General features: G+C 37.6%; 1 protein-coding gene across 2 annotated transcripts in view; it reads right to left on the reverse strand.

The window, feature by feature from the left end:
* Nucleotides 1–1,128: 1,128 nt before the first annotated feature.
* The window catches only part of LOC109692188 (nephrocystin-3), a 151,895-nt gene continuing 135,751 nt past the window's right edge, over nucleotides 1,129–17,272 (reverse strand). For both annotated transcript variants that reach the window (XM_074059673.1, XM_020172662.2), the window contains 3 exons: nucleotides 12,683–12,799; nucleotides 11,756–11,865; nucleotides 1,129–3,795 (listed from right to left, as the gene is read on the reverse strand). In XM_074059673.1, coding sequence (XP_073915774.1) covers nucleotides 3,681–3,795; nucleotides 11,756–11,865; nucleotides 12,683–12,799 — 342 coding nt within the window. In that variant the 3' untranslated portion in view covers nucleotides 1,129–3,680. The remainder of the gene's footprint in view (nucleotides 3,796–11,755; nucleotides 11,866–12,682; nucleotides 12,800–17,272) is intronic.

A 17,272-nucleotide genomic window follows, 5' to 3' on the forward strand; every position in this document is an offset into this window, starting at 1 on the left:
AATTATCAAAATGAAATTCCCTTATATTATTAATGTGTGACAAATAAAACTTTTTTTAAAAAAAAGAAAGGACAGGAATAAGGTACCTTTCAAGCAAGCATCTGGAAAATCTCAGTACATCTTTCCAGGCAGAGCAAACAGTAAGAACCAAGGCACAGAGGACAGATGTGCTTCTGTGTTGGAACAGCAGCCAGGAGTCATCAGAGAGGTGTCAAGGGATGATCTCAGACAGAACCTTGTCAGTCAAAGCAAGGTCTCTGAATTAATTCTAAGTCAGACAGAAGCCACTGAAACACTGGAGAGGGTTGTTGTAGCTGGCTGTTCTATTGTGAAAACAGACTAGAAGTCCACTTAGAAGACTCCTGCAGCAATCGGGCTGAGAAAGGATGGAGAAATACACACCACAGTCAGTGGCCTAAAGTGATGCAAGGAGGCCCACAGATTCAGCTGGCTCCCTTCATCTCACTCCCCTTATAAAATAGAGAAGCCAGGTGAGGTGACCTGGCTTGATTCATGTAGGATATTTTTCATAGAAGATATATTCATGAATACATTTCATTTGATAATATACTTACTTAAGAACTCTACTAATTTAAATACTTTAGGAAGCTTGGGTAAAACATACCAGATGCCTGCCCAAAAGGTATCTTCTAAACTTCCCAGAGACTGACATAGCCTGACTCAAGAAGGAAAAGTGGTTCTAGGCAACTCTTGTGTAACTTAGCCATTGAAATACCCAAATGCCTAGTAGACACGGCTTCTTCTCATCCACTTTAGTCCTCTTGGACACAATACAAGCATAGCTGTGGTATATAAGTAAAGCACAGTTATATGAGAACATGGGTGGTGTGGACCTACCTGGGGAAGCCTTCATTAATAACCCTACGTGGATGACGATCTCCACCCCTCCATCACTGTTGTGTGTTCATAAAGTTAAAAATGTCAAGTAGTGGCTGGTAGAGTGGCTTAAGCAGTAAGAGGATCTGCCTCACAGGCATAAGGCCCTGAGTTCAAACCCCAGTGTCACAAAAAAAACAAAAGAAAAGTCAAGTAGCAGAGGTCCTTAACTGTCTACTTACTGCCCTGGACCAGCATAGCCACTTCATTGTGCATCCTGAATGTTGTAGTTGTGTGTGTGTGTGTGTGTGTGTGTGTGTGTGTGTGTGTGTAGCCTCACACATTTTCCCTGTGTGTGTGTGCATCCTGAATGTTGTAGTTGTGTGTGTGTGTGTGTGTGTGTGTGTGTGTAGCCTCACACATTTTCCCTGTGTGTGTGCATCCTGAATGTTGTAGTTGTGTGTGTGTGTGTGTGTGTGTGTGTGTGTGTGTGTGTGGTCTCACACATTTTCCCTGTCTGGTGATCTTGAGGCTTGTTTTCTAGTCACTAACCAAAGGACAAGGTTTTGAGGGGTAAATCCCTGATTAGTGAGTTCTCTCTCCTTCCCCCTTCTGCTATGTGGTTATTAGAATGGAAACTTCTCACTTGAAAACCATGTGTCTTTAAACACGGCAAACATAGCAGATATCCCAGCTGGACAGCTGCTCAGCAATGCATGGTAGCAGCCTGAGGTGGGGGTATTAGAAAGAGTAAAAGAGAAGGGGTGAATTTCATCAAAGTGTATGATATTATTATGTGCATGTATATAAATCACACAATGAAACCCTTTGTATAGTGAATTTATACTAGCTACAAAAACAACAACAACAAAACAGCCTGAGGAGCCAGAACCCTAGAAATGGCCAGAAGACCACAGGTTACCATCAGTTCTTTCATCCACCATGTCTGGGGCAAAGGATCCATTGTTCTTCTCACTTTATAATCTGGAGACATTTTTCCCTTTCAAAAATCTTTACTATTCTTTTTTATCTAGCTAAGTTAAGGAAAGAGCTAAGTATGGATCACATGGAGCGACTTGTCTTAGGGATGGCTACATACATGGCGGGAGGTTAACTGAAACAAATGACCAATTCAATCAGCTTTCCTTGAAGACAGAAAAGTATCACAAAATTATAAGTATCATATAGGACCTTTAATTCTAATTGTTAACACAAAACCTTGATTTCTTTAAATCACTTTTTAAATTAGTAATAAGGCTGACTGGTTTGAGCTATAAGGTTTGAACTACTTCAAATAGGAGACTTTATAAACTCTTTTCTTGTGTTTCCCAAATTGGAAGGTGCTTCTACATGGCTGTGCTGATTCTCATAACAAACCCTCTATAGGTCAGGGTCCTCTAGGATTAAAAATGTAATCCCAGTGAATAGAAAGAAAAATGAGATATGGAATGGTTAAGTCTCAGTGGCAAACACTGCAGAGGCTTACACAATACACAGGGGATCAGAGCCCAGGACTTGTCAAGTTCCCACTTCCACACTCACCCCAGGAAGAAATGTAAGTCATGATTCGGGCATCCATAAACCCATGTGGTATATATGCATTCTGACAGAACAAAGTTAAAAGTTTCTAGGAATAAAAATACTTTTATTTGAAAAATTAAAAAAATTACCATTTATTATTCCAATGGCATCCACACTAAAAAGGTAACAAGAAATGTGAAATTTTAATGTTTAAGTCAGTATTTCAAAAATATAATGTCAATATGTAATCAGTATAAAAAGGTACTACTAATGAGATATTTTGCATCTTTTTCATGGTAAGTTTACAAAATCTGTTGTGTATTTTATGTTTACTCTATTTCTTGATTCAAAATATTTTCTATGTATTTAGATTCCATAAAATTTACAGTTGAAAAAGCAGACTCACATACCCAAGTTGTTCCAACCATGCTTGAAAGGTTTCTCGATCACTGAGTTAAGAATTGATATTTAAATTAAAAAAAATTTTCATGAAAAATTCAGTCTGTTGCACATTTCAAATGCTCAAGAATTACAGGTAGACGGGGGCTATGCTCATTGAGCAGAACTGATGTAAATACCCATAGGATGTTTGCAGAGGGTGATTGCATGACAGCATTCAGAGCAGACTGCCTTTAATTTTCTCAAGACTAGAGAACTTTTCTGTAGCTCAAACTTTTGCTGTCCTCATAAACATTTTATAAATGATTAAAATGGTTCTTAGTTGTATTTTCTCACAGTCTGCTATGTTTTCTTATAAACCTTAAACTGCTCTCAGATTTAACGCATAAATGTTCCCGTTACATTACGAACAGACTTAAAATCACATGAATTCTAAAACAACCCAACTGGTCATATATCTTTAACCAATGCAAATGTTAATAACATTGTTAAATTAACCTGTAAAAAACAGCATTAAAAAGCAATCCAATTATAGATTTGTCAAAGCAAGATGAAATATTCCTACAGTTATTTACTCACATAATACCTAAAAATCAAAAAGTGAAAATATTTCTATAGAATACTTTAGAAAGAGCTATCCAATTTAATTCATGATCTGTTGGAAGTTGCATTTAAAAAGTAAATAGTAAGCTACTTAGGTATGAGACCTAATGACAACAGCTGTAGTATTTATTTACCTTACATCTATGTTACCCTGGAAATGATAAGACACACTGATCAAAACAGACACTAAAATCTTTGCTATAAGTGAGTAATTAACCCTGTGCTCAAACTGCTGCAATAATATGAGACTCAGATGTTGGAGGTGATTAAGGTTGTACAAAGGAAGGTTTCTACCACAGGGTATAGAGGAGCTATTCTCCTTACATCCTGGCTGTCAACGTTTTGGCTTGGTCCCGGAGTTCCATTTTTGCGATTGCTGAGAGGTGGACTTCATCGGGTCCATCTGCTAAGCGCAGAGCTCGTATGAAAGCATACCTGAAAAGACAAAAAGAGTAGAGCTCACAGGAGTTATAGAAGAGGATGTGATACTTTAATCTCATACAAATTTGAAGCTATATTCATCCCACCAAGGCAGGGATAAGAAAAGGAGTATAAGGAAAATCAAAGGAGAATGCCAAATAATTTCTGGGAAGCCATTTTAAAGTTCCTACCTTGGGAGGATTCAAGATGGCTGAATAGGAGTACCCAGCACCCCCCTCCTCCTCCATAAAGAAAAATCAAAGTACTACATATAGCTGCATTTTGAGGTTAGAGAACACTAGAAATAAGCAAGAGAGAGACAGGAATCTTACACAGCTCAGAGGAACTAGAAAGAAGGAGAAACAAAATACCCTGGCTTCTCCAACCCCAGTGCCACAGCCAGAGAATTGGGAGCCTCCCTTCTGCAGTGGTCAGGGTGAAAAAGAGTTCCAGAAAACTCAATGAGTGCAAGTGATACCAACCCTCACTGAACTGCATTCTATTTAGACAAGCAACCTGAAGTCTGCCCAGTAGCCTTCTGTTGGAAAGATATTCCACATCATCTCCCAGCAAACGATAGTGTCAGGAACCATCTGGAGGAGTGAGTTATTGTCTGAATTTGGGCTTCTCTAGGACTTACAAACCCCTGCATACTCCCATCTCTGGAAACCCCACAGACAATCCACTGTACTGGCTCAGGGAGTAGGTGCCTCGTGAGCCCAACTTAAACTAGCAGAATGACTGTGACCTAAGCTCACATGGGGCCCTATACTGTAGAGGACAGGTGTTGCAACATTGGGCGGAATGAGGATAGCACCCTTGAAACCAAGAGATCAAGGTATTTGCCCTCTGAGGTTAAACGCATGGTCAGACAGCTGCATGTGGACTCATACCAGTACAGGACTAAAAACAGGTGCCCCTGCAGTTCCTAGCCCCAACCTCTGTATCATGCTCAGGTACCTGTTATGGAGCAGGAAGGGAACACCATGGTTCCTGTTGTTGCCTGCTCCAAAGAGCATGCTGACAGGATATTGAGCAGCTCTGGTGCTCCAGACATCATGCCACCCCCACATGCACTAGGCCAAAGAGGATCAAGAGTAATTTTACCTGAGTTCAGCTGCAGTCCTGCTTCCATACATGCACTACAGATAAAGGTTTCATAACAAAATTCACAGCTCAAGCAGCTACCCTGCTCCCCAACTTAACCCAGTGTGCACTACCACTGAAGCTGCTGAGAGGAATGGCACCATTCTCACTGCCACACCTATTTGGCTCCTGCTGGCACCTACCCCCATGCCTTGCCCAACCACAAAGTATTAACAGGACTGGATATGAGTGCCACAAAGGGAATGATGTGTTCCGGACACTGCCTCTTCCTGTGAAAAATCTGGCCATGAACCACTGACTGAGCAAAGGATAGGTGCACCCAGCCCCTCACCACTGCTGGGGCTGCCAATGCAGAGGCCCTTGCTAGAACTATAGGTGGCATCAACAGTGCCTGAAGGAAATCTCTATTGCCTGACAGGGGTCACCTCCCCATGGTAGAAGTAGCCATGATTACCCCACACCCACTGAACTGCTAGAGTGTCCCCAGTCTTGTGTGACTCACAGTGACAGTGGATCCCTCTGACTCTTACATGGTACATATGGGGCCCAAAGTCATTAACCACAGCCAAAGCTATAGAAGACTACATTGTGGTAGACAGCTGGAAACAAAGCCAACAATGCACAATAAATGTATATCCCAAGACACATCTTCAAAGGAGAGCCCCTTACTAAAACTCAAATCATATGTGGTAGATATAAGTGGTGTGTGAATTTCAAGGTAGAGAACACAAGAAATATGAAACTGCAAAGTAATGGGATGGCTCCAAAAGAACATAATGACTCAACTTAAAATGGATGAAACACCTGGTACAGAATTTGAAAAAATGATTATAAAAAGTTCAATGAGTGCAAAAGACTATTATTGGTAAACAGTTAAATGATGTAAGGAATATAATTCAGAATATGGGTGAGAAATTTAGCAAAAAGAGATTTTTGGAAAAGAACCAAGCAAATATCTTGGAAATGAGCTGAATATATGAAATAAAAAATGCAGTCAAAAGCCTCAGTGACAGACTAGATCAAGCAGAGGAAAAAATATATGAACTTGAAGACAGGTCTTATAAAATATCCCAGTCAGACAAAAAAAAAAAGAAAAAAAAAAAGGAGAACAGGAAGAGGGAAAAGGAGAAAGTGAGCATCTCAGACCTTTGGAATGCCATTAAACAAATGAAACACACACACAGTTTTGGAATACCCAAAGGCAAGAAAAAATGTTAAAGCCATTCAATGAAATAATAAAGGAAAACTTCCCTAATCTTGGGGAAAATGGATGTCTATGGACATACATGTACAGGAGGATTACAGGACCCCAAATAGACATTACCAGAGAAGATCTTCACAGTAGCATGTTTGTAGTCAAACTATCAAAAGAACAAAACAAACCAAGAATTTTAAAACCTGCAAGAGAATAGTGCCAAGCCACATTTAAGGGTATCCCAATTAGACTAACAGAAGATTTCTCAACAGAAAATCTACAGGCCTGGAGGGAATGAAATGATATATTTGTATTCCAAGTCCTGAAAAAAAATAAAATTGTCATACCTAGAAAGACTGTACTTCAGAAATAAAGATGGCTAAAGACCTTCTAAGACAAGCAGAAACTGAGGGAATTCATGATCATCAGACCAACTTTACAAAAGATGCTTAAGGGATTCCTACATTCACATCATGAAAGCATGTAAAAATATAAATTCCATTCCAAGGGTAGAAACATGAAAGAAAAATAGAAAAGCAATGTAACATTATCAATATACTAAACCATCAAACCAGAAAGATGAATGCAAAAGGAAGAAAAGAACACAGAATATTCAAAATAACTAGAAGAAAATAAACAACATGACAGAAATGTCTTTACCTAGCAATTACAACTTTGGATAAAAACACTAAATTCTCCAACTAAAAGATACAGATTGACTGAATAGATTTAAAAAAAAGAACCAACAATATGCCACCTGTAAGAAACTTACTTCACAAGTAAACAAACATATTGAAAGTGAAATGATATCAAATGATATTCTAAGCATAAAGAAACCTAAAGTGAACAGGAGTAGCTATACTCATATAGCTACAAAGAGATGAAGATGACTGTACAATAACCACAGAATCAACTCAACAAGAAGATATAATGATTGCAAATCTTTATGTACCTAATGTCTGATGTGAAAAGTTTCATGAAACAAACACTATTAAACTCAAAGGGAAGTACAGACGTCCAACACAATCATAGTGAGAGGGGCATCTACACACTACTTTCACCAAGAGATGGATCATTCAGACCAAAGAAAAAATCAATAAAAAACAGGAATTAAACTATACTATAGATCAAATGGTCTTAACAGACATTTATGGAACATTCCATCTAAAAGCTATAGAACATACAGTCATCAGTGCCTAGAACTTTCTCTAGACTAGAGCATATATTAGGCCACAAATTTCAAAAAACTTATTAGACCCAATCAATACATTTTTTAAAAACTGAAATCATGTGTGATCACAATGGATCAGCCTTGAGTTCAAATCCCAGAACCACCAAAAAAAAAATAAATACCCCAAAACTGAAGTCAACAAAAAGAAAATTTGAAAATTATACAAATACATGAGGCTGAATAACACACTTCTAAATGATCTCCATTATGAAGTGGGTTCATGAGGAAGTCAGGGAAAATTTAGATACCGTAAATAAAAATGTAAACGCAATACAACAAAACCTGCTGTGATGCAGCCATAACAGGGAAGTTTATAACAATGAGTGCCTACATTAAAAATATAGAAATATTTCAAATAAACAACCTAATGCTACCTCTCAAGGACTTAGAAAAGGAAGAATAAACCAAATTCAAAACCAGTAAAAGGAAGGAAATAGCAAAGATTGGAGCAAAAGTTCAATGAAACAAAGATTTTTAAAAAGACTGACAATATCAACAAAACTTTAGCTAGACTAACCAAGAAAAAAGAGAGAAGACAAATAAAATAAGAAGTAGAAAAGAAAACATTATGAATGATACCAGAAAAATACAAAGGATCAATAGGGATTATTATGAAAAACTCTATGCTGACGAATGGGAAAACCTGGAAGAAATGGACATATTTGTAGACACAAATGACCTACCAACTTTGAACCAAGAGGACATTAAAAAAAAAGCCTGAATAGACCAGAAGTAATATTGAATCACTAATAAAAAGACTCTGAGCTGAAGTATAGCTCAGTGATGGAGTAGTTACCTAGAATAGGAGCCTATGTGAGGCCCAGCACTACCAAAAAGAGTCTCCCAAAAAAGAAAAGCCTGGGTTTCACTGCTGAATATTACCAAACTGTAATGACAATTCTTCTCAAGGTGTTCTGAATTGAAAGGGAACCCTTCCAAACTCATTCCATAAAGCCAGAATTACTCAGTTCCAAAACCATACAAGGATGCAATAAAAAATATAAATGAGTATTTCTGATAAATGCATTCGGTAAATTCTCAACAAAGGACTAGTAAACACACTTATATGCCACATCAAAAAGATCATTGCCATAATTAGGTTGGTTTCAACCCAGGGATGCAAGGATGGTTCAATATACAAAAATCAAGAAATGTCATATATGACATCAACAGAATAAAGAAGGAAAAAAACATATGGTCATCTCAATATAACAAAGGCTTTATATGACAGTCTAACAACCATCAACATACTGAATGGGAAAAAGCTAAAAGAATTTCTTTAAGATCAGGAATAAGGCAAGGTTACCCACTCACCTTCTTATATAATACAGTACCAGAAGATTTAGCTGGAGTAACTAGGTAAGAGAAAACAAAGGACATTGCAAATAAGAAGGGAGGAAGTGAAATCTCTGCCGCACATGGTAAGATTCCATATATAGAATCCCAGAGACTCTGCCAAAAGACTAGTGGATAAATTTCTGATAAATTCAAAAAAAGCAGCAGGAAACAAAATCAACACACATAACTTAGTAGCTTTTCTCTATGCCTGCTGGCAAATTTTCTAAGAATGAATTCATGAAAGCAATTCTATTTACAAAAGGAATATTAGGAATATGTAGGAATAAACTTAACCATAGAAGTGGAAAACCTCTAAAAAAATTAGAATGAAAGATATTGAAAAAGACAAAAAATGAAAAACCTCTAGTGTTCATGGATTAGAAGAATAGTCAAAATGTCCATACTACCCAAAAGGATCTACATATTTAATGTAATCACCATCAAAATGCCAATGACATTCTTCACAGAACTAGAAAAAACAAACCTATAATTCATATGGAAGCACAAAAGCCCTGAATAGTCAAAGCAATCCTGAGCAAAAAAAAAAAAAAAAACTAAACTAAACTAAGTTGGAGGCATCACAGATCATAGTACCTGATTTCAAGATACACTATAGAGCTACAGTAACCAGACACCATAGTACTGGCATAAAATCAGGCACATTGATCAAGGGAGCTAAACAGAGTTCTAGGAAATAAGCACACATACAGCTAGCTGATTCTTGACAAAGGCACAGAAAACACACAGGAGAGAGAACCTCTTCAATAAATGGTGCTGGGAAAACTGGATATTCACATGCAGAAGACTGAAACTTGACTCCTATTTCTCACTACTACCAAGTCAACTCAAAATGGATCAAAGAACTAAATGTAGAACCCCAGACTCTGAAACTACTAGAAGAAAGCATAGGGCAAACACTTTAAGACTTTGATACAGGCCATAATTTTTCTGAATAAGGACCCCAAAAATCCAGGGAAAAGTGACAAGTGGATTATATCAAAATAGAAAGCTTCTGCACAGCAGAGGAAACAATCAATGGAGTGAAGATAAAACCTACAGAATGTGAGAAAATATTTGCCAACTATTCATCTGACAGAGGGTTAATGTCCAGAATACTGAGGAACTCAAAAATCATAACAAAAAGTAATTCAATTTAAAAAAATGTGAAAATGACCTGAATAGATACTTCTCAAAAGAAATACAGATAACCAACAAATATATGGAAAGAACTTGGTATCATTTGGCATCAGGGACATGTAAATCAAAACTAAAGTGAGATACCATCCCATCCCATTTAGTCTAGCTATTACTTTAAACAAGCAAACAAACAAATACGGGTGGTGATGTGGTGGAAAAGGAACAGCTGTACACTGTTGGTGGGGATGCATATTAGAATAGCCATTATGGAGAACAGTTTGGAGGCTCCTCAATAAACTAAAAATGTCTACTGTATGACAGAGCTCCCTCAATTCTGTGTATATATCCAAACGAATTGAAGTTTGTATACAAAGCGATACAGGCACACCTGTGTTTACTGTGGCATGGTTCACAGTAGCTAAGGCATGGATCCAGCCTAGGTGCACATCAACAGATGGATAAAGAAAATATGTACATAGACACAGTGGACTGTTATTCAGCCATAAAGAAGAATGAAATCTTCTCTTTCGCTGTAAAATGGATGGAAATGGAGGACATTATGCAAAGGGAAATAAGCTGGATACAAAAAGACAAGTACCACATGTTCTCTATGCAGAAGCTAAAAATGTCAATCTGAAAGTAGATTAAGTGACCACCAGGATCAGGGAGGGGGAGGAGCTATGAAAGGGGTAGATGGATACTGTATTACATATGTGACAATATCATACTGAAACCCTTTAATACAGACAATTCATACATGTTACAAAATAAATGAAGTTCCTCACTTAGAAAAAACAATCTTTTCTTTTTGTTTTTTGAGGCAGAGTCACGCTAAATAGCTGAAGCTAGTCAATTCACTATGTAACCCAGGCTGGCTTGGAACTCTTGGTCTTCCTACCTCTGTCTCCCAAGTGCTGGGATTACAGGCCTGCACCACCCTGCTTGGAGGGGAAGCAGAATCTTCAATGGCAGGGTCAGGGGGGTTTGTCTCACTCTTGGATTGCTACAGCTGACTAGAAGTTGCTAGAACTAAGAGATCTTAGGTGAGCCACAGGCAGTAAATGGTATGGCACGATATAGTTAGTTCTTTCTTAAGGTTAAAAATTTGTAGGTGTGACATTCTACCTCCACTGTGATGGAGAAGGTGGCGCTGTGCTGTGTATAGAGATAGACAGATGGGGAAAGGAGAATCTTCCTTCTTTCCTCCCAGTAATCAGAATCTAGATGTTAGGTGGTCACTGCCCTGCATTGCAGCAAATTCAGCTGCTGCCTCCCTTGTCCTAGTGGACACAGAGCTCGCTCTGCATCCCTCCTCTTCTTCCAGTTTTAACGCGAAACTCCCTGTTCAGTCTACAGCCCAGGAACCCTCAGTGGGTCCCTCAGTGTAAAGATTAACATAATGGAGTGAGATGATGATTGTAATCTTCCTGTATGAATTGATTTAGCCTTCAATCACCTTTAAAGTAAGATGATATTTTTATTTTCTTCATAAATAATTAGTATCAAGGCATATGTAGATTTTATTGTAATTTATTTTTCGACTGACACATGATGTTTGTAAATATTTCATCTCTATATTTTGAATTCCAAGCCTATCAAGTAAAAAACATATATTTTTTATTTTGTGTGTGTGTTATATCAGGATTTGAACTCAGGGCCTTGTACTTACTAGGCAGGCACTCTTCCACTGGAGCTACACCCCAACCCCATGCCCCCTTTTTGTTTCTTTGAGACAGGGTCTTACTATGCAGCCCAGGATGGCCTCAAATTTGTGATCCTCTTGCCTCAACTTCTGAGTGCTGGGATATAGGTGTGTACCACCATACTAAAATTACTTAGCAGTTAGCATTTTTTTTTACAGTGCTGTAGATTGAACCCAGAGCCTTGCAAATACCAGGCAAGCCCTGGTCTACTGAGATACATCCCCAGCCCTCAAATACAGACATTCTTAAATGGCATCTACTCACATGCTAGCCAGAGGGTAATCCTGTGAAACACCAGCACCTCCACACACCTGGATGGTCCTGTCAACGATTTTGCAGACGGCCTGTGGAGCAGCCACTTTGATCATTGCGATCTACATAAGCAAAACATGGAAAGAATGCTCCTTTTTTAGGCTACACACAATGTGCTAGAATTTGATATAATGTGGATTTTCTCTGTGAAGCGAAACAAGGAAACTTTCCCACACCCAACTCATATTAAAACAGGATCTTTGGTGAAAGCCAACAAAGAGATCTCCTGCACTGCAGGGAATGGCCATATATCAGTCAATAAAGACCTTCTGGAAAGAGACGTCTCTTCCAAACCAGATTCCATTCATTTATTTTTAACTTGCCTTGTTTCCAAAAGAATTTCCGGCAGCTCATAAATCACATTCATCACATTTAGGATCATAAAGGGGTTGCACTAATCAGCTTTCTCTTGGCAATTTTATGGGCTTTCAGAATTAAGTGATTAATTCCATACAAGCCAGAAACATAAGACGATGGGATAACAGTGCCTTTTATGAAAGGTTCCTCATACAGCAGACCCATCCTGTGCATTCCATATACATGGTCATGGTTCCCCTCCACAAGAGCTCCAGGCCACAGCCACAGAGGCAGATACCTTGCTCCTGACCACATGGCTAACACAGTGCTGTGGTGTGTACTATTAGGTCCAGGTCTGCATAAAGAAAGCCTAGGACTTCCCCACTCCTTGTTGCTTCATCTCAAGAATGCTGAAGATATTCTGCATCCAAAAAATTAGCAAGTGAGAGAAATTTATAACTTTTAAGCCAATATTACATGTGGACTTTCAAATATTCTGAGAGCCACCTAGGCTTCATGAAACCTGAAATTCCTGGGAGGAAGTGAAAGCAGCTCTGTAGTTGGTGGTCCGGAGGACCTCACCTCCTTCCTGGCCTTGGCACTGCCCAGAGTATCTATTTTGTGGGCAGCTTTCAAGGTCAACAAGCGGATCTCCTCAATGGCAATTCGGCTTTCAGCGATCCAGTGAGCCACAACCTCCTGCAGGGGAGCAAAGGGAAGTGGAGATAAGCTGGTGTCTCACAGCCACGTGGAACAGAGTCTTGTAGTCTCATGAAAACCCTTTCTAGCCCAACTGTAGTTCACAAGCCTTACTGTATACAATGACAGAGTTCATTTATTCAATATTCACCAGCCTAGTCATATACCTGTGGAATACTACAAAGTTGGATGAGTTTAGAAAGAAATTTTATTTATTCAGAATCAATTATTCTGGATACCTTAATGTCAAGGTGGCTGAACTGAGCAAATGTCTTATTGACAAACTACTTATGAGCTCTCTTCAAGGCTCATCGCATGCTCTCATTGAAACAGATGGATTGTGGGTGATCTGGTCATAGACAAACTAGATAATACCCAGCACAGTTTCAGTGTGGGGATGGTCCAGCAGCCCTTTATTGTGCTATTTATGAAAATGATCCTTTTCTTTGGTAGATAGTTCTGTGAATCAGGTACAGACTGGTGTAACCATAATTGGGATACACAGTAGTTCCATTTCACTCCCCAAAAAAACTCCTTAATGCTTCCCCTTGTGGCCTTACCCTCCCCCACCTAAACTCTGGCAACTACTGGTAGGTTCTCCATCTCTATAGTTTTGCCTTTTCCAGAATGTCATAAAAAATTAAATCATCTAAGTGGAGGGGTTGAATTCAAGTATGATATATTTGATACATAGTAAGAACCTTTGTAAATACTCCAATGTACCCCCACCCAGCACAACAATAATTTTTAAAAAAATCAAATCATCTAGCATATATTCTTTGGAGACTGGCTTTTTTTCACTCAGTGTAATGCTTTTGAGTTTCACCCAAATTGTTCTGTTTATCAACTATCCATTCTTTTTAACTGCTGAGTAGAATTCCCTTGTAGGGATGTATTATAGTTTGCTTATCCATTATCTGTTGAAGGATATTTGGGTTGTTTCCAGTTTTCAATTATTAATAGAGCTTCTGTAAACATTTACATTAATAAAATAAAATTAAAAACAAAACAGTGGCTATCAATGAAACAAAGATCTTGTTAATGTTAAGTCCTAACATAGCTTAGGTAAACTAGGCCACTTACTCTAAAAAAACACAAATTACCACAACTTATCCAATATACAAAGATAATTTGAAGAACCCTGCAGTTATTAGACTGAATTTAAATTTATCATTCTACCCTACCCATCTAGTCTTTATTCTGCCTCAGATAGTTTCACAAAGAATTCTACCAAAAGTTAAAAAAAAAACACTAATTTTAGAAAATCTCTTCCATAAGGTAAAGAAAAAAGTAGAACATTTTCCAAATCATGTTGTAAAGCTAATATTACCATGATGCCAAAATCAGATAAAGAGAGTAAGAAAAAGTAAACTATAGACTGATAGACCTCATTAATACAGGTGCAAAAATCCTTAACAAAATGTTAGCGAATAGTGGAATAGTCATTACCAAAGGCTGGAGAGAACAGGAGGGAGGGTGGGAAGAATGCAGAAGGGCTGGTCAAGGAGCACTGAGCTAGTTAGATAAGAGAAATAAGTTCTGATGTTCACTGCAGAATACAGTGTAGATGATGATGAACGATCATCATATGTTGAATAAGAGTGGTAAAAACTGATATCCCCTCTTTGTGAATAAGGGAACACTAAGCATATGTGAACTATAGGTTTTTGGTAAATGTTCTTGATCAAAGAACATTTGAGGTAGATGATGATGCTGTACTGTATATTTGAAAAGAGCTGATTTTGTTTCACCACAAGGAAATGATAAATATTTGAGGACATTGATATGGTTACCCTAATTTGAACACCACATGGTACCCATAAACACGCAAAATTTAACATGTATCAGCAAACAGAATTTGGAAATACACTAAAATCTTTGTACCATGGCAGTGGAAGGTTTCCAAGGATGCAAATCTGGTTCAGTATTTGAAAATCAATGAATGTACTCCACCATATCAACAAATTAAAGAAGAAAAATTATATAGTCATATGAATCAATGTAGAAAAAGGGTTTGTCAAATTATAACATTCATTCATAATAAAAACTCTCAGAAAACTCGTTACAGAGAGGAACTCAATTTGATCAAGAACATTTACCAAAAACCTATAGTTTACATTATGCTTAATGTTCCCTTATTCACAAAGTGGGGATATCAGTTTTCATCACTCTTATTCAACATATTCCTGGATATTGTAGCCAGTGTTACAAGGGAAGGCAAGATAATAAATGGTATAAATATCAGAAAGGAAGAAATGAAACTGTGCCTTATGTGTAGATGCCATGACTATTTATGTAAAATTATAAACAATCTACAAAAAAATCTCCTAGAATTAATAAGTTCAGCAAGATCACAGAATATAAAATAAGCAAATAAAAATTGACTATCTTTACATATACCAGTAAAGAATGTGTGGGACACTGGAATTAAAAGCACAATGCCATTTATAATTGCTCAAAAGCTAAAACACTCATAAGTAAATATGGTCATGTGTTGCTTAAGTATGGGATGCATTCCGAGTAATACGTTGTTAGGTGACTTTGTTGCTTGTGAACATTGTAAAGTGGACTTACACACACTGACACAGGTACGTCACTACCCCCATTGTATATGCAATCCATTATTAACCTTAACACCATTATATAGCGCATAACTGCATAACAAAACATGGATATATGACTTGTGTAGTGGAAGATATGCATAGATGAGAGAAGAAACCAAAGAAAAGCTAAACAAATGGAGAGGCAAACTATGTTCATGGCATAGAAAACTTTACACAGTAAAGACAGCAATTCTTCCTAAACTGATGTATAGCTTAATGTAATTACTATCAAAAGCCCAGCACGTTTTTTTGCAGATATAAACAGGATTATTTAAAAAATTATATGCAAAAGCAAAGGGACTAACATAGTTGAACCATGTTTGAAAGGGAAGAATAAAGACAGAGGAATAAGCTTAGGTTATTTGAAAACTAGTTATATAACTACAGCTAGCAAGATTATGGTGCTGGTAGAGAGACAGACATAGATAATAAGGACAAAATTGAGAATCAAAAATATGCCTGATTGAAACAATTCAATGGAGGAAAAATGCCCTTTTCAATAAAAGTTGTTAGAGTAATTAGACAGCCACAGGCAAAAAAAACCCCATGAACCTTGACCTAAGTCCCATACTTCATACAATAATTAACTCAAACTGTACTGTACAATCAAAAACTGTAAAAAAAAAAAACCAACCTGTTTTTAGAAAAACAGAAATCTACAGGATATATGGCAAGGCAATGAGTTCTTGGAGTTGACACCAAAGTGTGACCCATAAAAGCAAAAAAGAACAAGTTAGCGCTCATTAAAATTAAATAATTTCGCTCTGTGAAAGATGTTGTTAAGAGGATGAAAAAACAGAGTGGAAAAAAGTATTTGAAAACCACACATCTGACAATGGACAGTATCTAAAATATTTAAAGAATTCTTGAAACTCAACAGTAAAGACACAAACCTATCCAGTTAGTCGGTGGGTGTAAGATGTGAACTAAGAGAATATAGATGGCAAAAAGCACATGGAAACATCTTCAACATGTGTAGCCATGAGGGTGATGTAAATTAAAGCTTCTTGAGACATCGCTAAAAACCTATCAGAATGACTAAAATAAAAAACTGTGACAACACCACATGCTGGTGGGGATGTGTGGAAGTTGGGCATCCACAGTTGATGAGAATGAAAACGTGTTTCTTAAAAAAATTAATCATAAAATTACCATGGGATCCAGTAACTGTACTCTTTGGTATTTATCTCAGGTAAATGGTGACTTATATTCACCCAAAAACCTACGCAAATATTTATAGCAGCCTTATTTGTAATGTCCCTAAACTAGAAACAACCTAGATGTCCAATAGGTAAACAGTTAAGCAAACTATGGCACATTCATACGAAGGAACTCAACAGTAAAAAGGAACCAACTATTGATCCACACAACTTGGATGAATTCCCAAAGAATAATGGCTGAGTAAAAAAAGCTAATCCCAAAAGTTTACATATTGTATGATTCCCTTCCTGGAGTGAGATGATTATAAAACCAGAGCATGGATAACTGGTTGCCAGGAGTCAATAAGGAGGTAGGGTGAGAGCAAAGTGAGTGGGGGCCATAAAAGGGCAATACGAAAGACCCCGAAGTGATGAAAATGTTCTAGGTCCTAATAGCGTCCATGACGACACCATGCTTCTGATATGGTACTACAGTTTTACAAGATGTTACTGCTGGGGGAAAACGGGGTAAAATCTGCATGTGTGTCTGTAATTATCTCAAAATTAAAACTAATAAAAATTGGTACTTGCTTCTCATTTTGCTTCGGGAACATTCTCTGCGGGTTTTCCTCATTATTCATAACTTCAAGAAGTGGGAAGGTAAGTGGAAGAATATGGATTGATCTATCATAAATCCCAGAAACAACTAAACCATCATTCTGCACTGAAGC

Source organism: Castor canadensis, chromosome 17 (genome assembly GCF_047511655.1).
Source record: "Castor canadensis chromosome 17, mCasCan1.hap1v2, whole genome shotgun sequence".
Classification (NCBI taxonomy): domain Eukaryota; kingdom Metazoa; phylum Chordata; class Mammalia; order Rodentia; family Castoridae; genus Castor; species Castor canadensis.